The sequence below is a fragment of the Equus asinus genome, chromosome 8 (genome assembly GCF_041296235.1).
Source record: "Equus asinus isolate D_3611 breed Donkey chromosome 8, EquAss-T2T_v2, whole genome shotgun sequence".
Lineage (NCBI taxonomy): Eukaryota > Metazoa > Chordata > Mammalia > Perissodactyla > Equidae > Equus > Equus asinus.
Window position 1 is genome coordinate 61,623,996 of NC_091797.1, and position 22,504 is coordinate 61,646,499.

Below are 22,504 nucleotides of genomic sequence, written 5' to 3' on the forward strand. Positions count from 1 at the left end.
TGGTCTTGAGAGTATTTGTGTGCAATATAAAATATTTCCTAAAGCACCAATGCATATTACTGCAAGGTTTTAAAGATGAGAAGCACAGAGTGAATCTAAAAGATTAAGCAAAAAAAGAATGGGGAAAAAACCCCTACAATATTGATCTTAATATTTCCCTGGAATTTGTAAAAAGCCTCATATGGGGGCTGGCCCCATGGCCGAGTGGTTAAGTTTGCGCGCTCCACTACTGTGGCCCGGGGTTCGGATCCTGGACGTGGACATGGCACCACTCATTAGGTCACTCTGAGGTGGTGTCCCACATGCCACAACTAGAAGGACCCACAACTAAAATATACAACTATGTACTGGGGGGATTGGGGGAGAAAAAAGCAGGAAAAAAAAAAGAAGATTGGCAACAGTTGTTAGCTCAGGTGCCAATCTTTGGGGGGAAAAAAAGGCTTCATATGTTTTCTGCATATAAAATTTCGACATTTCAAATAACAAAGTCTTATTTTCGAATAAAAATGATTTAAGATGAGTTTTCCACGTGCTCTTTGACTGTCAGCTAGTTGACTTTTCAGACGATGGTCCTGGGACACCTCCCTCCCCCTCACACACGTATGGAGAGTTGGGTTCCCAGCAACTGTAGAGACTGCGTACTCGGACCATTTAGACATTTGCAGCAAGTAGAGATACAGTTTTTATTTAAGTTCCTCATCTGTGTATCAATGAGTCAGTAGTACCTAGAATTTCCTTCTTGTCAAGATTTATTGTAAGTAGTAGAACTGAATTATGTGTTCTTCATTGAAAAAGTAATTTTTTATTAGAGTCTGTGCAAACTTTGGAGATTTAGTCTTTGTAACTATGTATGTTTTCAGTCTTTTCTGCAGAAAGGAAAAAATGAAGAAGCAAAAAATATTTAATTAGGACAGTAAGAACCAGCATTTTATTTCTTCTCTACAATGCTTGAAACACTCAGTATTAAATAAATTTCAGATTAGTCCAAAGTCTGAAAAGAAATAGAAATGCTAGAGCAGTTGTTCTGGTAGGGTGGTGGATTTGTTTTTCTTTTCAAAACGTTTGTGATGTGCTTATATTTTATAATGGAAGAAATAAATGTCAATTTTACATTTATCTGAGCCTCCTACGATGAGTATGATAATCAACTTTGTGAGCAGCTTTTCTGTAGCTCAAAAAGAAAATGAGCCAGTTTTTAAAAGTTGAATGTATTGTCCACTTTACATATTCAAGGAAAATCAAGATCGAGTATTGCTGGAAAATCCTTGAAAGCGTTTTTCCTTTAAAGGGACCCAAGTTTCCCATCTGTTATTTTTAAAAATTAGTAAACTACCTGCATCTGCAGCTGGGTTTATGCAGGCACTGGACTGAGTGCTGCCCCCCTTGCCCTGCCCTGCCCGGCTGGAAACCCTCTGGCCTCCCCTGTACTTAGGGGAACATGGAGACTCCACTGCTGCCTGCAGGCCCTCTGGGATCTGGTCCTTACCTGTCTCTCACCCTTCCTCTGCTTCCTTCTGGCCCCTGGCCCTGGCAGTGAATCCCTCTGCCCAGGTCCAGCCCCACGTCATCCCTGCCTGTTACTTAGCCTCGCCTGACCTGCTTACCTCCTCAAGGCAGGCACTCACATCCCCTCCCCCTCATCGCCTTCAGACCCCTACCACTGTCTGAAATTACCTTGTCCTTCCATCACCAGTCACCCTCTTTTGAAATGTAAACTTCATGACAGCAAGAGTTTTGTCTTGAGCCAGCCCTGATGGCCTAGTGGTTAAAGTTCAGTGCGCTCCGCTTCAGCGGCCCGGGTTTGGTTCCTGGGCACAGAACACACCACTCGTCTGTCAGTAGCCATGCTGTGGTGGCAGCTCACATAGAAGAACCAGAAGGACTTACAACTAGAATATACAACTATGTACTGGGGCTTTGAGGAAGGAAAAAAAAAGGAAGATGGGCAGCAGAAGTTAGCTCAGGGCAACTCTTTCTCAGAAAAAAAAAAAAGTTTAAAAAAAAAAGAATTTTGTCTTGTGTAAGTCACTGGATCACCCAGTCTAAAAACAGTACCTGGCACATAGTAGTTGTTTAATAAATATGAATTATTTAATCATCAACCATACAGTGAAGTAGGTACATCCCCATTTTGCAAATGAGATTAAATACACAAGTTAAATAACTCACTAAAAATCACTCAGCTGTTCAGTGGCGAAGCTGAGGTTGGAACACAGGCTTGTCTGTGTCCAGAGCCTTCACATGATTCTGCTGCCTCCCTCATAGTATGGAAGTTCTCCAGAGGCACCTGTCACCATGTACTGAAAAGCCAGGAGAAAACAGCAGGTTGAATCGCTGTGCTTTGGATTCACGCATGCCCAAGTCTCGGGCTCGTGTGCAGACGTGCACGAGACTTCTGGGCTGCCCCGGTGGGCTGGTGCACGTGGAGGGTTTCAGAGAAGAGGTTGAGGTTGAAATGGCTTCTTGGTTGTACATGGCCACTCCACTTGGAAGCATTTACCAAGACAAAAGTAAGGAAACTGCAGGCTAGCGCCTGGGAGTTGCTGTTAGAGTGGTCATGTGAAATCCCTTAGGGGAGTTCTAGAAAAGAAAGTGAAACAGTAGAGAGATCCCAGCCGGAGCTTCAAAACGAAACGTTAGTTCCTGACTTGTAACCTTAAATATTTTTTCCTGAAACGCATAATGACAAGCTTAAGCGAATTACACCAAGTTGAAACAACTAAATAAGCTGTCATAGGTGCACAGAAGTTGCCCACTGGCCATTACAGGAGCACCAAGAGGAAAGGGACCAAAGAAAACTATTGAAGTGCAAGCCCCGTTTAAGTTGTGTTTCAAGTCAAGAGACTAGCTGTGTCATGGAGACTTTCTAACAACACATTACTAAGTTTCTTATAAGGGAATAGTTCATTACTTGTGTCTGTATTTTCCGTTTCATAATTTTAAATTAGTAGTATTTCCTCCTCTTCAAGATTTCTCCAAATGATATGAAAACATTTTGAAGCGTAACCGTTACCCCCAGGCTCTCTTGATACCCGTCCGCAGAGGTGTGTTTTGCTGCCCTCTGCTGCTCGTGGTGGGTACAGCAGTGAAGTGCCCATTCCCAGGGCTGCCCTTTGGCATTGCCAGAAAGGTGCAGAAGGATCGAGGAGACAAGACTGTATTAGGAATTGTTCTCTCCTAAAGCAAACTACCTCTTCCAACCAGTGCAACCCAGCTAACCTCTGCATGCCTGTGCTCCACTCCCCACCCCAAAAGTAAACCTCAAATTAGAGTGAAAACGGTGCTCTTGCTAAGACGTCAATGAAATGATTTAGATTTTTAAGTTATTTGAGTGATCATGTCAGTAGAAAGGTGAATGCTGTAAGAGTCACCCCTGTGGGTCACCGGTAGCGCTGGCTGGCCACACTTAGAATGGGTTCTCTGGGGTCATCTTGTCTCCCAGAGGAACAGGGTTTCAGAGGGCGGAGAAAGCCCCGCCCCCCTCTGCTTGCCTCCGTCCTGTCCAGACATAAACACACACGCATGTTTGTTCCGGAAGACTAAGCAGGTATTTCCGCTCACTGGACATCAGGAGTGTGATGGTTAATAGCTGTTGGAGTTAGCTCTTGTTGGAATCAAGACTCACCCACTTAGTAGCTGGGTAACCTTAGACAAGGCACCTACCTGGTCTCAGTCTGTTTCTCCATCTGTAAAATGGGGATAATACTGCCTAGAGTTACTCAGTGAATATTTACAAAGCCTCTCACTGTATGTCAGGTGTTTCGTTGAAGTTTTAAAGATATTGCATGTAGAAAAGCTCCCAATGCCTGGCCCAGAGGAACCTAATTTTCACTGCTTGGAATGCTCTTCCGCATTACATAAGCAACGTTCATTTGTCAGCCAACTAAAAACCATCATCTGCAACTTTTTTCCCTAGAACTCTGAAACATAAAAGGTGTTGTCCTCTTTTTTTCCCTGTACTAAATAGAGCCTCATATAATATTAGCGTTGAAAAGAACCTTAGGAGTCGCCCAGTCCAGGGTTTTTTTGCCCAGTGCAGGGCTCTCCTGCCAGTGCGCGAGCCTGTATGGACCCTCCGCCTGGCCAGGTGGCCCTTTGCGTCTTTGAACAGCCCAACTTTTATTCGTTCTTTCTTGAATCCAAATGAGCTTCCTTGTGGTCTGTGTCCTGGCTCTGCGCCCTGATCATCGTAGGAAGAGCCTCCTTTCCCTCCCTCAGGACAGCCCTTTATGTATTTGAAGAGATCTCTCTCTCTTTCCTTCGTCAGAAATCATCCTTTATTCAGGCTAATGTAAAAATAATAACCACCTCAAGCTACGTGGATCTTTTTTTCCTAAAATATTCCCATAGAGTATTTTTGTTTTCAAGGGAAGACTGCCAGTATTTATTAAGATAATGGGAATTGTTTGGGCACATAAAACTTTACATGTTATTGAATAATATAAATGAAAGGGTCCAAAATGATTACTTGAGATAAAGGGTGAAAATAGTTGCCTTTAGGACTCTCCCTGCACAATGCATTACTTTGACACTTATTTCTTGCTCTTAGGCAGCATTTGCAAACTTAGTTGCCCATGAGATGGGGGTGGGGGCTGGGGAGAGGTGGGGCCGGAGGAGGCTTGCCTGAAGCAGAGTTTGGGGCACCATCCCCAAAGCTTTGGACTCTAGCTCTGGGCTGGGGCTCAGAAATCTGCATTTTAATAAGCACCACTGGTACTCCCAAAACCATGCTGCCACACCTTCCCCAGGCCTCTGAAGGCACTCCCTGGCTGCGACGTCATGCGCCCATCTGCCCTGCTTGCCCCCGGGAAGCCCTCAACCAGCTGTATGCCAGGACGGCACATGCGCCGCAGGCGGCGGCCATTAGCCTGGACCTGAACAGGCTCCTTGCCTTCTACAGACATGGGGCTACTTTACTTGCCCCTTCCTATTGTTTCCTACCCTCTTGTTGGATGCCTGAGAGGCCAACTGAAATTAGTGGCGGTGGCGGTGGCTGACCCTTTTGAGCCCTTCCTGTGATCCAGGGACTCTTCTAAGCGTTTCACTTGTGTTCTCTCATTTCCTTCTCAGGGCAACCAGCCCTGTTTGAGGTGGATTCTCGTATCACCATGTTATGGCTGAAGAAACTGAGGCACAGAATGATAAAGCAACTTCCCACGGTCACCTAGCTTGTAGAGAGAGTAAGGCCACCCGGGATTTGGACACAGGCAGTCTGACTCCAGGAGTCCTGCGCATCCGCTCTGCCATGGCTCCTGGACCTCTCCTGGAGGCGCAGGCCTGTCCAGCCAAACACCCCGTGTCCCAAAGGCACCTCCCACTCAGTATGGGCATTGCTCGTTTTCCTCCCCTAAATCACTTTCTCCTCCAGGATTCTCTCTCCCAGTTGGTGCCATCACTTCCACAGGAAATGTCCTTTTTACAGGTCCCCACCATCCTCCGGCCCCATAACAGTCTTAAATCCAGCTCTTCTCTGCCCTTTACCCTGCCCTGCCTCTCACCCTCATCCTGGAGGTGCTGGAAGCTCTTTGCTCAGTTCCTGCGTGGCAAGCAAGCACTTGACAAATGCTGCAGCCCCGTCTGGTTGTGGTGCAGCCGCTGCCTGCAGGGCTGCGAGCTGTGACCCAGTCTAGACCCTTCAGACTCGCCCCCACGAGCTGCCCTGATCATCGGAAGATGGCCCTCTGATCCTTGTTGCTCTCCCCTGCTTAAAACCTTTTGGCAGTTCCCCACAGCCTGCGGGACGCGGATCCAAACCTCTGCTCTTTGCCTCCGCCTGACCTTCGAACCTGAGCCCACTGGTCCCTGCTTGGAAGCTTTACTCCAGCTGAGCTGCTCATTCCCTGCGCACCACACGCGTCGCCACCTCCCGGCCCTTGCCCGGTCCGCTCCTATATGGGAGACGCTGACACCCTGCCCTGACCTGCTGTCAAGCACCTGGTTTAGGGGGAGCTTTGAATTTTGATATAATTTTGAACTTACAGGAAAGTTGCAAAATAGTATAAAGAAATTCCCCACACCCTTCACCTTCACCCGGATCATTAATTGTTAGCATTTGGCCACACACATACAGTCGTGCGTCGCTTAACGAGGGGAATGTGGTCTGAGAAATGCGTCATGAGGCGATTTCGTCGTTATGCGAACATCATAGAGTGCACTTGCACAAACCTAGATGGTGCAGCCTACTGCACACCTGGGCTACACGGTGCTAACCTTATGGGACCACTGTCGTATAATGTGGTCCGTCTTTGACCGAAACATCACTGTGCAGCGCGTGAGTGTACATTTTTTCTGATCTATTTGCAAGTGGATTGCAGACATCGTGCTCCTTTGCCCCTGAATACACCAGCGATTACCTCCTAAGAGCAAACACATTCTCTTACATAACCAAATCACAGTTACCAAAATTGGGACCTTTCACATGGACGCACTGTTTTCTACTCCACCGGCTGTGGCCGGATTTCACTGCTCGTCTCAGTAATGCCCATTACAGCTGTTCTTTCCTGGTTCTGGAGCCAGTCCAAGATCACGCATCACACTTAGTTGTCGTGTCTCCTTAGCTCCTTTCATCTGACACATTTCCTCCGTCCTTCAGGATGCTGGCATTTCTAAGGAGTACAGGCTGGTTGCTTTGCTAGAGCTTGCGCACTGTTTCCTCGTGAACAGATTCAGATTAAACCTCGCCGGCAGGAACAGCACAGAAGTGATGCAGGACCCTCCTCAGTGCAGCAAATCCCAGAGGCACCCCACGCTACTGGCTTGTCCAGTTGTTGTGACGTTGATACTGATGACTTGGGAAAGGTGGGCTCTTTAGTTTTTCAACCTCAGTTTTCGTGTCACCTTTTTGAAAGAAGCTTTCTTAGGAGCCCTTGCCACCCCCAGGCACCCACCGTTAGGTCAGGTGTCTGTTCCCATCATGCCCTGCGTTAGTGCTCCGTTCACATTGACTTGATTGAATCCTGGTGGTTGTGTATCTGTCTTCCCTACACTGCCACACGTTCCAGGAGAGCAAGGACCACGTCTTGCTCGCCGTGGCAGCCCCAGCTCCCAGCCAGGGCCAGGCACAGAGGAGGTGCTTACTATTTGATATTTGCTGAGTGAATGAAAGAATGAATGAGACTATTTGGGAGCTGATTCAGTTACAAAGCTAAAACCCCCAAATCTCTCCAGATGAGTCTTTGTGGGGTTTTTTGCTTTATGCATGGAGCATGGCTAAGTTTTTGGATTTCTTTTTATGCCAGATTCTCACTGAAGCATGACTAAATCTCAGTAAAGAGGCACGGTATTTATCTTGCTTTTGAGAATCACAGAATGGACTACTTTTAAAAACTTTGAACCCCAATCCTAGATTTTTCCATTTGTTCCTTCATGGGAGGAAGGCTGGGAGTGAGGGGAGGTTTTCTGGGTCTTTCATCATGTGACATATTTGGACTTGAAAGGGCAGCCTGAAGTGTCTGTCATAGTAGGACGGGCCCTTGGCCCATTGCCGCTGTCCCGCCCCCACTGCACAGCCCGGTAGGGAAGTGACTCAAGGGCCATCCTGAGGCCTCTCAGGGGATCACTGTCTCCCTTTGTTGTTTCAGACGCAGGAGGAGGGAGACACACTGATGCTGTCCTCAGACCTCTCCTGCAGCTCTGCGTGCATGGTCTCCGGGCCAGGGCTGCACACTCCTCGAGGCTGCTGCAGGAAACCCCTGGACGTGCGGCTCCCGGAGACCGGCCATCCTTTCTGCGCTGTTTTGCTATTTGTGAAACTTAGGACAGCACCAACCCACTTGGCTGGCTCCTCCACTGGCTCCTGCTGTGAAGTCACCGCTGGGAATGGCTGTGTGACCAGGGCTTTGTGGCTTATGAGTAATGGCTGTTGTGCATTGTTTCTGGGTGGAGATTTCCCAGGAAATCAGGCTCCTTTGCCAGCCAGTAGGATGGGGATGTGGGTCCCCACCAGCGAGGACTGGATGAACTGTGTGGCCCACGCTGGAGCTTGTGCAGTCCAGCTTGCTCCTGCTCCACTGTGTAGATGGTGACTGAGGTCAGGAGACAGATGGCTGCAGGCGAGGTGAGCTCAGGAGCACCTGTGACATGGTGGTGGCAGCACACACCTTCGCAGCTCCCAGGCTCATCTGAAGGAAACGTTGAAAGATGAGCTAAGCGGGGAGGGGCCTCACAAAGGGTTGGGCACCTCAGCCATCCCTGGGCCTCGGCAGAGGAAGAGCTGGGGCCGAGCTGAAGAATGCTCCACGGGCGCACAAGGAAACCCGTCTGACAGCACATGGGGTCCTTCCGGCCGACTCGCAGAGGCCTGGCTGCCACGTGTTACAGGTGCTCAAAATGGCTCCCGGGCTCTTCTGTTATGCAGACAGGAATCATTAGTTGAAGTGCATTGAACTGAATTGGACTGAAATAAATTGAATTGAAAGGTACAAACAAGTATGAATCTCTTGCTGAGTGCCTGGCCCTGGAGCATCAAAGACACTTAAGACAGTCCCCGTCATCACACTAGCTGGGCCTGTAACTACCATATTGTGGCCTTGCGCAGAGTGCATTTGGGGCTGGGGGTGAGAATGGGGAGGGAGGAGGAGAGCGGCCTCAGGAGGAGATGCTCTCTGAGCTGAGCCTCCAAGTTCAGAGTGGGAATTGTGGAGAGAAGGAGGAAAAGGCAAGGAGGACATTAGGGTCCCAGGAAGGAGCAGGGGCAAGGACACGCTGTATTTGAGGAATGACAAAGAAGAGGCGATGGAGCAGACGACAGCTGAGAGTGACACAGATTTTCACGAGCATAGACAGATTCACAGAGAAAGGGCATCTCAGGTGTGGCCTGTGCGCCCCATGCGTGGGAGTCACCTAAAGCAGAGCGGAGCTCTCCAGGAGCTGCGTCTGGAGCCTGCATTTTAGAACAGACTCTACAAGTGAATCGAAATTTGAGACTCACTGGCGGGGGTGGGGATGAGCCTCTCTAGCTGATGGGGAGCCACTAAATGACTTTTAGGTAGGGAGTATCAGGATCAGTTCCCGTGTCATTGTCACACTTCCAGGCACATCAGAGTCCCGTGGAGGGCTTGTTAACACACAGACTTCCAGGCCCACTGCCGAGATTCTGAGTCCCTAGGTCTGGGGTGGGGCCTGAGTGTGTCTTTTGCTGGTAGGTTCCCAGGTGGGTGATGCGGATGCTGCCGGGATACAGGGCATTCTGAGGGATACTGACCTGGGAGGCATTTTGAGGAAGCCGGCCAGACCGAAGAAAGCCCCACTGGCTCTCTGATGCTCTGAGGACCAGAAGCATCTTTCTTATCTAGATAGCCATCCTAGGTTTCAGACCGTCTGCGACAGAAGTAGGGTACCCTGGGCGTGTGACAGATTCCAGTGCTCAGTGCTCCAAAAGTGGGCGAGCCTGAGCCGAGCTGCCTAGTAGCCCCAACTGGGGCATTCTCGGGTCCCGTGCCCAGGGTTATGCCATCTCCCAAGCAGACCCTGCTGACGCCCAGGGCTCAGAGGCCACTTAGACCCATTTCTAGGACTCTCTGCAATGCCTAGATTCCTGCAACCAGAAATGGTTCCAGTTTCCCCAAGGTCACAGCTGAAATCCCCAGCTGCCCCTTGGAAGGGCTGTGCCTGCTGTCTCTCTGGGAGCCTGGGCCCTGTCTGGGTCTGGAGGGGTTTCTTTATTAGCAACCTACAAAGGATTGAAATAAGGCTCCTCTTGATATGACAAGTCTGTCTTACTAGCGTCCCATTTCCCACTGGCAAGGAGCTCTCAGGCCCAAAGGCACCACCAAACTAATTCCCAAATCCCATCTTTGTGGGTCTGTCTCCTGGGACAACTCCTGGTACCAACTCTGTGTCAATCAGGGTCCAGCCAAGAGAGGGGGACCCCTATGTTAATTTAAACAGGGTAAGTTTGATGTGACTATAACAGGGTTAGAATAATGAGGGATTGGCTAGTAAGAAGTAAAGGGGACTCTAAATAATACAGGAATAAAAGATGCAAGGAGCAGGTACTCCCCCGGGGCTGAGATGGAGCACTGGAGGGAGAGCCCCCCACCCCAGGGCTGAGGTCATCTCCTGTGAGACAGCTCTGCTGCAACTCCCTGAATGGCTGACAGGTTGCTGTTGGTGCCACACTGGCAGGGCTTGCTGGAAATCCAGCCTCTGGGGGACTAGGCTCCGCTGTTCCCGGGAATTGCCTTACTGGAGGAAGCTTGCTACACACCATTTGAGGGGGATGCCAAGGAAGCACTGGCTGCTGGGTACGGCTGCCCACCACGCTGCAGGAGCCTGGCCCTGGGGATGCCCAAGCCCTGCAGGAGTCAGCCCAGTGAGCATAAGGAACCTCTCCTCCTCCAGGGTCTCCCCACTGCCCTCTGCTGACGGAATTTAACACTGTGCAGCCAGCAAGGGCAAACATTTAAAGGGCCCAGGTCCGTTTTTTCAAAGCTGCCAATGAAGGGTGAACTTGGAGCTGCACAACACTAAAGTGAGAAGAGGCACAATTCTCAGAGATTGTCTGGTTCCTGACAGAGCCCAGAGCATAGGAGTTGGGCAACCCTATTCTCTGATCAGGGAAGTTGAATGGGGGAATCAGAAGAGGCCTTAAAAGCTCCTCTGTCAAATCCCCTCACATTCTAGATGCCAAATGCCTTGATGAAGGCCACACAGCTAGTGGGGGTTATGAGGGTGGCCCAGTGTGGCAGCTGAACCCCGTTCTCCTTGCTTCCTCACTCTGCCGTCCACAGGGCGTTTGCCTTTGAGATGGGCAAGCAGACTGTTGGTGTCCATTTTACAGCTAGGCACCCAGAGTCGAAAAACCTCCTCTGAATGGATAAATACTCCCACCCCAAAGAGAGTTCAAGTCACAGGTGTCTAGTTATAGGCCAGGGGAATTTCCTGCCTTTCAAAAACAAACAAAACCACACTTTCTCATTTTCTGAATTCTATAAAGATATGTTTAATGAAATGTGAGAAAAAGACAGTGTGAGGAACACAGCCCGTTACACACCCAGTTTGGGCACTGTGGGGCCACAGAGATTTGTCGACTTGATTTATAACACCTGGCGCAGTCCTTGGACCGTGGGCCATGTTCCCTCTTGTGAGTATCAAGGTAACCATTTCATAGTAATGCTAGGTACAGCCCCAACATTTACTGAGTGCTTCCTTTGTACCCGGCCCTCTGCTACGTGATTTGCAAACAGGAGTCCATGAAACTCCATTTTCTGTCTCCTCCACTAACCCTGCAGTAATCCACTTGTCAGTTAGTGGTGGTAGGTACTCACAAAATCAGGCCAGGGTGGCGTGTTTGTTTGCTAGAGCAGCCCTAACAAAGTACCATAGGCCGGGGGCTGAAATGACAGGAGTATGTTTCCTCACCAGTCTGGAGGCTGGAAGTGCAAGATCAAGGCGCCAGCAGGGTTGGTTTCTTCTGAGGCCTCTCTCCTGGGCTCGATGCTGCCTGCTCCCTCCGTCTTCCCCGGTCCTTCCTCTGTGCACGCACGTCCCTGGTGTCTCTGCGTGTCCAGGTTTCCGCTGCTTATAAGGACACCAGTCAGATGGGAGAAGGGCCACTTAACAGCCTCGGGTTAACTAGGTACTTCTTTAAAGCCCTGTCTCCAAGTACAGTCTCGTTCTGAGGTGCTGGGGCTGGATTCAGGGGACACAGCTCAGTCCATCGCAGGCAGAGTTCCCTTCACTGTAACCTCAAGTAGAGACGTGGTTAAGGGCTTTGACTAAGAATTTAAGAAGTACCATCTGTCCCATTTAACTGTCCTTCCTTACCTCACCAGCCGGTTAATTTTGTCTTCAGATAAACATGTAATATTTGCAACCTCCAAACTCTTGAAACTATGAGGCACTCCTTCCATTTAGAACTCTAAGCGGCTTCTTGGTGAGCCTCTCTCTAGCATCAATAAAAAATTGAACTCTGGGCCGAATTTCCCAGCTGTCGCCACTACCGTGGTGTGAGACAATGCAGAGGACCTCGTCAAACGACCCGGACTCAGAGGAGATCCATGATGCTCTGCCGCTGCTTCTTGCACAGCCGCCGGTGGAGGGACTCGCTGCTTCCCGCAGACAGTGCAGACCTGGGGAGAGGAAGGGACAGTAGCGGGGTTCTCATCACAGCCCACGGCCCCTCCCGGCCTGGCGAGGAGTGCTGCCAGGAACCACCCACAGAGGCTCAGCCCGGGCCTCACAACACGCTGGCCCGGCACCCGCCTCCCCCGCCGGGGTCTCCCACTGCCTTTTAGAAAAGCGAAAGTTCTAAAGTGAATAGCTAATAGGTGAGAATTTTGTATAACATATAGAAGCACTTAGGTCAAGTGAGGGAGCCTGTGACTCCTTTTCCCTAGAAGCAGAAGGAAAATTAAGACTTTTCCTGTCCCAACTCTGTGAAATGACTACAGATGCCATCATCTGAGTCACTCTACCCTTTTGAAAGGGCTTCGTTGTCCCCACATGTCCCTGGATGTGGGAGATGGAGGGTCTCTCAGCAACAGCCATAAGCACTTGAGATGGCTGGGGACTGTCACTTTACGGGCTCCTACTTGTCTGGAGCTCTGTATGCAGCTTGCATTCTGGGGATGGGCCTTTTATACCCATTTTGGAGATAAAGACATCGAGGTCCGGAGGAGCCCAATCGCACGCAGAGAGTGGGGCTCTTTGGCTCCAAATCCTGTAAGCTTTGCACTGTATCAACACCATCCAGGATACCCAGCAATGGCGGGCCCCAGCCCTCGGCACTGGGGAAGGCTCCGGGAGCTTTGAAAATTCCCAGTGTGTAGCCCCACCCCAGGGACTCTGATTAAATTGTCCTGGGGAGGGTCCCCCATCCCCCCATCTAAACAGTGCCCAGGTGGCTCTCAGGAGCTGCCAAGGCAGAGCACCACCTTCTGCGGAGCCCACAGTGGGCTCCGTGGGGCAGCAGGGGTCACTGAGGGAAAACTTGCGTCAGCTTGGCTTGGGCACAAACACCAGGCCAGGCACTGGCCCGCCTGAGGGACGAGGCCCACACCTGGTGTCCCCACCCACTGCACAGACACACAGCCCTGCAGGGGCTGCCAACTGGGACCTTGTTCCGTCTCTGAAAATACAGATACTGAGAAGCTAAAATGTGCAGGGCACTGGGCTAAGGTTTGGAGGGGACACAGGAAACAGTGACTGCCTCTGTCCTGTCCTTCAGAATGGCCGAGGAGACACAGCTCAACTAAGAAAAGAAACTGGAGAAAAAAGGACAAATACACTCCGATGTATGATAACAACCAAGTGAATATCTTCCGAGAAGAGCCACAGCAGTCAGGGAGGGCTTCCAGGAGAGGGTGAGACCAAGGAAGCAGAACGGGTCTGGGAAGAACCTGGCAGAGTCAGGATGTCTGGAGGGTTCCTCAGAAGACGGAGCAGAAGAGGGCGTGGCCATTCAGGGGTGTGGTGGCCCAGCAGACAGGGTGGGCTGGGCCAGGTTTGGGAAGTAGAGTTTGGGTGTCATTCTCCAAGGCCCTGGGGCCATGGGAGGTGTCAGGCAGGGATGACTCACGGGCTGCGTGCCAGCTTTAGTTCGTCCTGGTGTGGCCCTCCGCAGCCGAGCGCTCGCCCGTGGTGATGGATGGGCACTGGGAGGCGTCCGCTCTCCGGAGACAGGCGACTCTGGGCCGGGTCTGTGTCGCACTGTAACATGCACTCTGGCCGCATCATCAGCGCAGAGTCATTCACTTCTTGGGGACAGAAGAAGGCGCCTTCCTGCTGCTTCGCGGGGAGAGCATCCCGGTTCCTCTGCCCCCAGGGACCGGGGAAAGCTGCTTCAGACTCCAGCTCCCTACCTGAGGGCGGGACTGCGGGTGAAGCACCCACATCAAATGGCTCTCACGCCTGACCCTGACATGGCCCTGACCCCGACCCTGACCCCGACCGTGGGGCTGGCCTGTCTTTGGCGAAGACAAGAGCTGCCCTTTGGGTCTGCTTCACTGGCCAGCTGCTCCAGCCCTCACGTGAGTTCTGCAGTCCTGTGCCCCCTCACTCTCCCCTCTCCCAACGGGACAGTCCCTTCTGAGCAGCTGGCCTTCTCACTCTGCTCCTCCCCTCCCTGAAAACATCCAAATACCAAGGGGTTGGCCCTGTCCTGACTTGAGTTCCTGTCCCTGACCACAGCTGATTGATCCGGGGCCGCCCACCCGGCCAGGCCAATCAGATACCCGTGCCGAGGATTCATGGCCGGCAGGGAGAGCCCTAGAGCCCCAGCACCCAGCCGGGAGGACAGCCTGGACCCCGCCCTCCGCCGTAAGGCAGCCAGCCTGTTCCCGCTGTTTGCCTTCAGAAGAGCTCAGCCACCCCCAGGGCCTGGTCCCCTCCTGCTGCTGGGCCAGCTCGCCTTTCCCTCCCTGGTGGGCTCACTGCCTCTCCTCTGACTACCCCGGGCCCTCCCTGCCCTCCCAGGCCTGGGTGACCTCAAGCACTAGCTGTGGGGCCCTGACCAAAGGCCCTGTCCCTGGACACTCCAAGATGGACAGAGGTCTGTGAGACAGGGCTGAACTGAGCCGCATTTTGTGTTGCAAAGCTAAGCAGGGTCCTCAGTGCTCCCCTGTGTCACCATGGCTCAGACCCAGCTGGTCCCTGTCACCGGGTCTCCATGTAGCTGCTCTGCACCCCCGCTGCCGCAGCTTCCTGCTCCCAGCCTTGTCCTTGGCAGGTAATCTCCGCCTGTGCTGAAACAGGGCAGCCTCCTCAGCTGGGCTTCCCAAGGGTCCTCCTCCCCTCCCAGCGCCCTGTCACCGTCCTGCGTTTTCCTCTCTCCCTGGGTCCCCATCTCAGAGGACGGGGCACCTGTTGGTCAGAGCCAGGTCATCCCTCCTGCCTGCGCTTTTAATTCCTTCTCCTTCCCCTCCTCCAGGACCCTGGGCAACCCCTGCCTTAGCAATGCATCCCTCCCCTCTGGGAGCAGGAATTTCCCTCACCCAGAACATGCTCTTTTCCTTTACCCTTAGAAGTCTCCCCAGGCCCCTGTAGTCCCCTCTGGTGACAGTATTATCTGGCTCCTGCCCATCTTTGCCAAACCCTTGTCTTCACAGCCTCACCTCCACCCCCACGTCCCAGCTCCTTCCATCAGGCTTCTGCCTCCACCACCTGCCCCGTAGGGCGGCAGCCAGCGCCATCACCAAACCCGGCAGCCTGACTTCATCCTGCCCGTCCCGGACTGGGCACGGTCACCTGCCTCCCTCTTTGTTTGGCAGCGCTGTTCTCAGCTACTTCTCGGAGCTTCTCATCCTCTTCTCCGCGGAGGCTTTCTTCCCTGGGTATGGTGTCTCTTTCTGGCTCACTCTCCAGCACCCCCACCCCAGCCCTGCTTCCCTCCCAGTTTGGGATCTCATTCACTCCTGAGCTGCAGGTCCCTGGTGACTCACATCCGGCTCTAGCTCTCACCTGTGCCCTAAGCTACGGCCGTCCCCACCTGGACGTCTGTAGTGGGCCCAGAAACCCTCCCCCTCCTCCTGGTGGCAGCCCCTGAGTTCTCCTCTGGAGAACTTTCCACCCAGGCAGTTCAGGGACATCTGACTTGCCCACTGCTCCAAGAATGGCATGTGACCCAGAGATGGGCATGTGGCTCAGACCGGCCAGAAAGATTAAATCCTGGGCCCCTCGTTAGAACCAGCAGCTGGGTATGCTAAACTGTTGAAAATGAGGATGTGCTGCTGGGGACACTATTGCTGCCCCCTAGGGGCCCCTCCTTGAGGATGAAAGCGACACCAAGAAAGCAGAATGGGGAGAAGGGACATGGACATTCTAACATTGTCCCTTGAGTATCTGGATCTGGCTGTGCGTGAAGCTCCCACTCCTGGACTCTCAGCGATGTGGGCTAACATGTCCCATTTTTGCATGAGCTGGTCTGCGTTGGATTTTTTTAGTTGCCAGCAAAAGCCTCCTATAGGCACCTCAACCAAGATAGAACCCAGGAGCTCTACCACCCAGCAGATCAGCTCCTTGCCCGGCTTTCCCGCTTCCTTCAGGGCACCACCTCCTCCATCACCCAGACTGCAAATCTGACTTTCCCAGCTTCCATCACACGCAGTGCCAAGTTGTCTCTCTCCATCGCTCCTCTCTTCTCCGTCCCACTTCAGACCCTCCTTACCTGTTGCCCAGACTATTTAATGTCCTCACGGGGCTTCCTGTCTCTGCTCTACCCTATGCTCCCCTGCTCGGATGTTTGTTGAGTGCAGCTCTGATATGCTATCTGATATGCTCAAGGACCTTCGATGACTCCATCTGTGACCAGAAACTAGCCCAAGTGTTTGCAGCTCTCCGGACTCCCTAATGCACTTACTCATGCATTTCTCACGGTCCGCCGTGGGGGTCAGGAGTGGCCCCACTGCCTGTGGCAATTAGCCCTCTGCACTGGGGCAGCCCGCACCCTGTACTCCCTCTCTCTGCGCCAGGCCAGGCCTCCCATGCCCCACCCCCACACCCCGCCTGTTCAAGCCCTTCAAGGGGCCTCTCTCCAGAGCCACTGGGTCCCCGACCAGAAGTGTCCTCTGGCCCCCGAGCGCCCACGGGCTCTGCGCTCGGCCGGCATCCTTCTCCCGCCCAGGTCCTCACATGCGTCCTTCCCTCCTAGACTTTGGGTGAGCAGAGTGTGCGCCTCACTCGTCTGCGGGTTTGCTGCCAGTGCCTGCACATCCGGGCACCCCCAGGGACTGGCTGAATGACCAGGGGAATGGACATGCCTGACCTCCACGCCTCCTGGGCTCAGCCCCCCGCCCCGTGCTTCCCCGGTCTCCTTCCAGGTGGTGCTGACAGGCCAGGAAGCCCGTTTCTCACCTGCCTGGCCCGGCTCCCTGCCCCTGCTTTCAGAGAGAATTGCAAAACTCACCTTCAAGAAGCCAATTGCAAACACTTTTCTTGCTCCTTTCTTTTCCCCTAATTAAACAAAAAACTTAAAAAACAGCGCAGGGTGGGAGGGCTGAGCAGGCGGAGCACAGCGGCCTTTTAGGGCAGTGACACCTCTGTATGATGCTACAGGGGTGGATGCACGTCCTTACACAGTTGTCCAAACCCACAGAACGCACAGCTCCCAGAGGGCCCTCCGGTGAACTCTGCACTCTGGGGATGACAAGGTGTCAGTGCAGGTTCACCCATCGCATTGCAAGTCCCACTCTGGTGGGGATGCTGATAATGGGGGAGGCCGTGCATGTGTGTGTGTGTGTGGGGGGGGGGTGTGTGAGAAATTTCTGTACCTTCCTCTCTGTTTTGCTGTGAACCTAAAACTGCTCTAAAAAACTGAAGCGCACACACACGAAGACAGTACATGACAGGAAGAACGGGCGTGGTGTAATTCAGGTTCAATAAAAATTACTAGGTGTTTCCCTCTTTTTATTCTTGCTCCCGTGTCCCCCGTCCCCTCTGCCCAGAGCCTCCGTGACTTTGCTTTCTGTCTCCTTCGCGCCCAGAGTCCCCTCTGTCCTGCCTCCTCCCTGCGCTCAGGTCACCAAGCCTTCATGTGTCAGTCAGTCCCACCTTTCTCCAGCAGGATCCAAACCCTTGAGAATCAGGACTTCCCAGGCGAGGGAGGGCTAGGCTGCCGCCTTGGGAATGAGCTGGGAAAGAAAGGCAGGTGGGAATGATCCGGAAGATTCTGGAAGGACATGGACAAGGCAGGGGCGGGGCAGTTCTGCTGACTGGTATGACCACTTTTGACCCACAGGTCCCAGAGCTGGAGAAAGGGCATCATCGGTGAGTGGGCACCTACTCACAAGGACCCTCCTGCCAAAGGGAGTTCAACCTTAAAAAGGAAATAAAAAGCATCATGATGAGAGAAAGTGAGAGAAAAAAGGGTTTTCCTGCTTTTAGAACAGGGCTCCACGTTTTCATTTTGCACCGAGGCCCACAAATGACGCAGCCAGCTCTGGCTGAGAGCCAAGGACTCATCCGAGGACAGGCTGCCCAAAGTTCCAGGAAGGCAAGTCAGGAGGGCACCTACTCCAGAGTGCACTGTCAGGCCATGGCTGGGGGCAGGGGTCTGGGGCAGTCTTTAATTTCTGGAGCAGTGGTTTTCAAACTTTCCTGGGCTTCAGAATTCTCTGGAAATTTCCTAAGAATGCAAATGGCTGAGTCCTACTTCCTGAAGTCCTGAATCAGTAGGTCTGAAATTGAATTTGTGTGTGTGTGTGTGTGTGTGTGAGGAAGATTGGCCCTGAGCTCACATCTGTGCCCATCTTCCTCTATTTTATGTGGGGCACCACCACAGCACGGCTTGATGAGCAGTGCTAGGTCTGCGCCTGGGATCTGAACCTGCCAACCCTGGGCAGACAAAGTGTAGTGTGTGAACTTAAATCCTGTGCCACCAGGCCCACCCTGAAATTTAACAAGCATTCCAGGGAATTCTTTTCAGTGGGTGGGTTATCCACACTGAGGCGCCCAGCTGAGGAGGAGAGACAGTCTTGGAGGTTCTGCCCCAGCAGATGCCCTGTGGAGCAGGGTGAGCCATCCCTGCAGACCGAGCCCTGCCTGACCCTCAGTTTTGGCGTCGTCTGTCTTGCAGCCAAAGAGCTGGCATGGCTGGGAATTCACCGAGTGAACTTGGGAATGTGGACGCCACCTGATTCCACGTTCCACAGGAGCATGTGCTGTAGGAGGACATCGAGAGGACTGGCTGCCTGTTGACCGTCAGCTGGACCCGGGCCATCGGAGGCTCCTCACTCTGCCCGCCCTTGGAATGTACGTCCTGCCCAAGGTGCCCACGGTGGGCGCCGTTTCAAGGCCGCGGCCTGGAGACAGTAAGTGTTCCTGAGAGCATCCGGGCCGTGTATGTGGCTGAACCCAGCTGAGGCCTCTGTAGAAACTTTTAAGATGTGGCTGGAGGTGAGGAGGTCTGCTCATCTTGCAGCACCCAAGACGAGCCTTGTATGTAAGTCCCCTTGTTGTTAAACCTGCCACCTGCCCATCTAGGGGTTCCACCTCATTCTCCCGTCTCTCCTTGCCCTCCGTGCATGGGGCCAGTTCATGAACCAACAGCCTGTGCTCCTAGTTTTTAGTAACTGTCCTTTCAGTGGACAACATGCGTCATCAGAGACACCCCACGACACCCACGTTCTGTTCTAGAATTTTTTGGGTGGGCAAGGCCATCTTAAGGCCACTGATTCACGGGCTGCCCTGGGCAAACCACTTCGGTGCTTGTCTCTGTTCCAAGGAGATAAGGATTTCTTTCCTTCTCAGCTCACTGGACTCGGGTGAAGACAAGAAACAAAAACCACAGGAAGACGCTCAGCAACATGCGAGTGCTGTATAAACACATTCGAGAAAGAGGAAGGAAAGGAAGTTGGGCCTAGCTAAAACAGGGATGTTCCACGAATTAAAATAGTATCGGAGAGGCGAAATGACTATTCTAATTTTTTCTTCTTATTTTCCTCAAATTTCCTAACTGAGCAGGTTATCACTTTTACTTAGAAATCCCATAAAAGAGCTGTCCCAGGACCACAGACGGAGGTAGGCTGGAGAGCAGCTGCACCCCACGCTGATGCCTCGGCCCGAAGCGTCAGCTCCTGCCCTGGCTGCTGGGTGAGGATGGAGGCAGAGAACAGGCAGGGACAGGGACATCGCTCCACACAGCTGTGGCGTCCTCCCCGCCAAAGTCACACGGGAAACGAGCGTCTGCTGGTTTCTTATTTAGGACACTAACTTCGGCAGCCCAGAGTTGGAGGGGACCGTTTTGTTGTTGTTAAAGGGCAACCTTCAATTTTAAGTTTAAAATAAACCCAGTCATCCTCCTTGGTTCCTGGCCTCTCGGGGGGCTGGTGGTGGAAAAGGAGAGGCCCGGGCCTCCCGGCCCCCGGACAAGAGCTGTCCACAGCCCGCTGGCACGTCCTTCTCGCCGCTTGACCCTTCGAGGATGCTGTGGGAACCCCCGAGCAGGGCCAACACGCAGCAACCCCGACGGGGGCTTTGGGAGGCTTCGGGTGGCATGTGTGCTCCGTGACTGACGGGGACCTGGAGTTGCCTCCAGAATCCACATGCTCTAAAAGCCCGGGGCTGCACCTCCCTCCTGCGAGATGCTTGCTCTCTGAGTGAGGAGTGCTGCTGGCTCAGCAGCAACCGACCGCTGGGGCATCTTCTTGGGAACTGGGCTCTGGGCTCCGGACCAGACTTGTCACACTTCCTTGTGCACCGGGTCCCTGGGGGCTCCCGGGACCGTCCAGGTGCTGACTAGCCGGGCTGGTGGGGCTGGGCTCAGTTCCAAGCGGCTCCGGGGATGCTGACGGCACCAGTCCTCAGCGCACATTTTGAGTAGCAGGGGAGCCAGGCCTGGGCCTCCCCCAGTGCTGAGCCCGCCTTCACAGCCTGTGGAGAAGGGCCTCCCCCCAACGCCAGGCAGGCGCGAGTGAGCACCAAGGCCAGCATGGAGGCCCGGGGCTTGGAGGGGGCAGGTGACTGGACCGCAGAGGCCGGCTGCCCTCTGGGAGCCGCCTCCTTTGCAGGCAGCATTTTGGCCTGTCGGGGGAGCTTGAGACCCCAGCCCTGGGCTGCAGCACAGCAGGGTGGCCCCAGGGCCCTGGGCCCTCTCCTGGGCCCATCTTCCTCCTTGAGTCAAATTGGTGCAGGCCAGGCCCCCCGGGGGGTGGGAAGAGCCCTGTGTGTGCTGGGGGCCACAGGCTGACTTGGGATATCGGGATCTCAGGCCCGGAGGGCGGTGCCAGAGCTGCTTGGGGATCCAACACCTTCCCTCTGAGGAGCTCCTGCCCTGCTTGGGCGGCTACCGTCTCCACCCCAGCGTCCGGCGGTGTCTGCCTGGGAGAAGGTGGCAAAGACCCCTCGGGCCTCGAGGGCAGTGCCTGAAGCTCGGTCACCTCCCCGGAGCCACTCCTTGGGCTGCTCCCCAATACCCGTGGAATGCGCGTGTCCCATGGAAGTTCTGCCCACTCGCCCCACTGGACCACGAACTCAGCCTTTATGAGGAGCCGTGCACAGAAAGGACAAGAAGGAGGGACGCCAACGCTCCTGTCGGGGCTTACTCAGCGGCAGGAGCTCTTCCAAGCACCTTATATATGTCAGCTCATCTAGTCTGCACAACAGTCCCAAGAGGCAGGTACTGTGCTATCCCCTTCTTGGAGATGGGGAAACCGAGGCACAAGGCCACTGACCAGGCATGAGGCAGAGATGGGATTCACATGCCAGCCAATTCTTCCCCTGAGCCAATTCTTGGCCCGATCTTGACCCCGCCACTCTGATGCATGGGCCGATGGCTGGCTGTGTCTTCAGGCAGGAGGACCTGACACTTGGGACACCTCCACCCAGGGCTGCTCACCTCCACCTGCCCCCCGGGGAAATTCCATGAGGGCATGTCCCTAGTCCCGGCCAACGTGTGCTGAGTAAATTCTGTCTTTCAAACATAATGATGTTCTTTCCACTGATAGGATGTCCCTAGAGGAGTCACATTCACTGAGACACAAGGTAGAATTGGGCTGCCAGGGGCTGGGGGAGGGGGTGGGGAGTTAGTGTTTAACGGGGACAGAGTTCCAGATCGGGAAGATGAGAGAAGAGTTCTCGGGATGCGTGGTGGTGAGGCTGCACAACAGTGTGAAGGTATGTAATGCACTGAACTGAACACCGGAACAAGGTTGAGAAGGCAAATTCTGTGCAGCGTATTTTATCACACGCACAAAAATAACACGTGAAATCAGCAGCAAGAGGTAAATTCCTTAAGACTATTTCCAGGGGGAGAGCGGACAGTAACAAAAGGCCCCGCTTTGACCTAAATCCTCCAGGCACAGAGGGGCTGATGGTCCCCTTGTGGGTCAGGAGCACTGACCTTGGAGTCAAGCGAGTCAAGGTCAAGCCCAGCTCCACCATTGACCAATTGTGGCTCCTCCAGCAAAAGCCAAATCAGATACCGTGTGAGGGCGCAATCAGCAGGAACAGGTGATCGATGTGCTCGTGTCTGTCTGCTATCACGTGCCCACTCTGCCTCGGGAACGGGAGTCAGAAATTGAGGGCAGGGCCATTGGGATTAATGGCCACTCAGCCCATCAAAGCTCGTGTTGTCCAGGCAGAGCCGCCAGACTGCACTCAGTCAGGGACTCGAAATCCTGAGGTTCCCCAGCCTCCAGGAAGAGTCCCGTTGAGGGGTCTGGTGCTTGGCTGTTCTGCACTGCCGTTTGTCCCTCACTCATCCTCAGGACTGTGCCCTTCAGAGGACAGGCAGGCAGGCCGGTCCCCATGGTGGGCCTGGATAAGGATGAGGCCGGTGTCAGGGATGGGGGGAGGCTGCTGTTTCTTTGGGACCCACCACAGAAAGACTCGAGTGCCCCTGGCCACAGGGACGTCAGCAGCCACTTCCTGGAAATAGGACGCTTATGTGGGTGGACAGAAAGGATCGAGGATTTTTTTCCCTTTTTCTTTTCTTTTCCTTGGCAACATATCCTTTACCAAGATTATTTTTCAGGAGTGAAGCCTCCCTTTTTAAAAGTGAATCCTGAACATCTGGCAGTCCCAGCTCACCTCCGAGCCTTTGCTCTGGGTGGACTCTCAAAGCTTCGGC

The 22,504-nt window shown here is 53.3% G+C and overlaps 1 protein-coding gene across 1 annotated transcript in view; it reads left to right on the forward strand.

The window, feature by feature from the left end:
• The window catches only part of SSR1 (signal sequence receptor subunit 1), a 42,799-nt gene extending 34,372 nt beyond the window's left edge, over positions 1–8,427 (forward strand). Inside the window, exon 9 of the mRNA XM_014842680.3 lies at positions 7,581–8,427. Within this exon, the coding sequence (XP_014698166.2) occupies positions 7,581–7,605 (25 nt within the window). The 3' untranslated portion in view covers positions 7,606–8,427. The remainder of the gene's footprint in view (positions 1–7,580) is intronic.
• Positions 8,428–22,504: the final 14,077 nt, after the last annotated feature.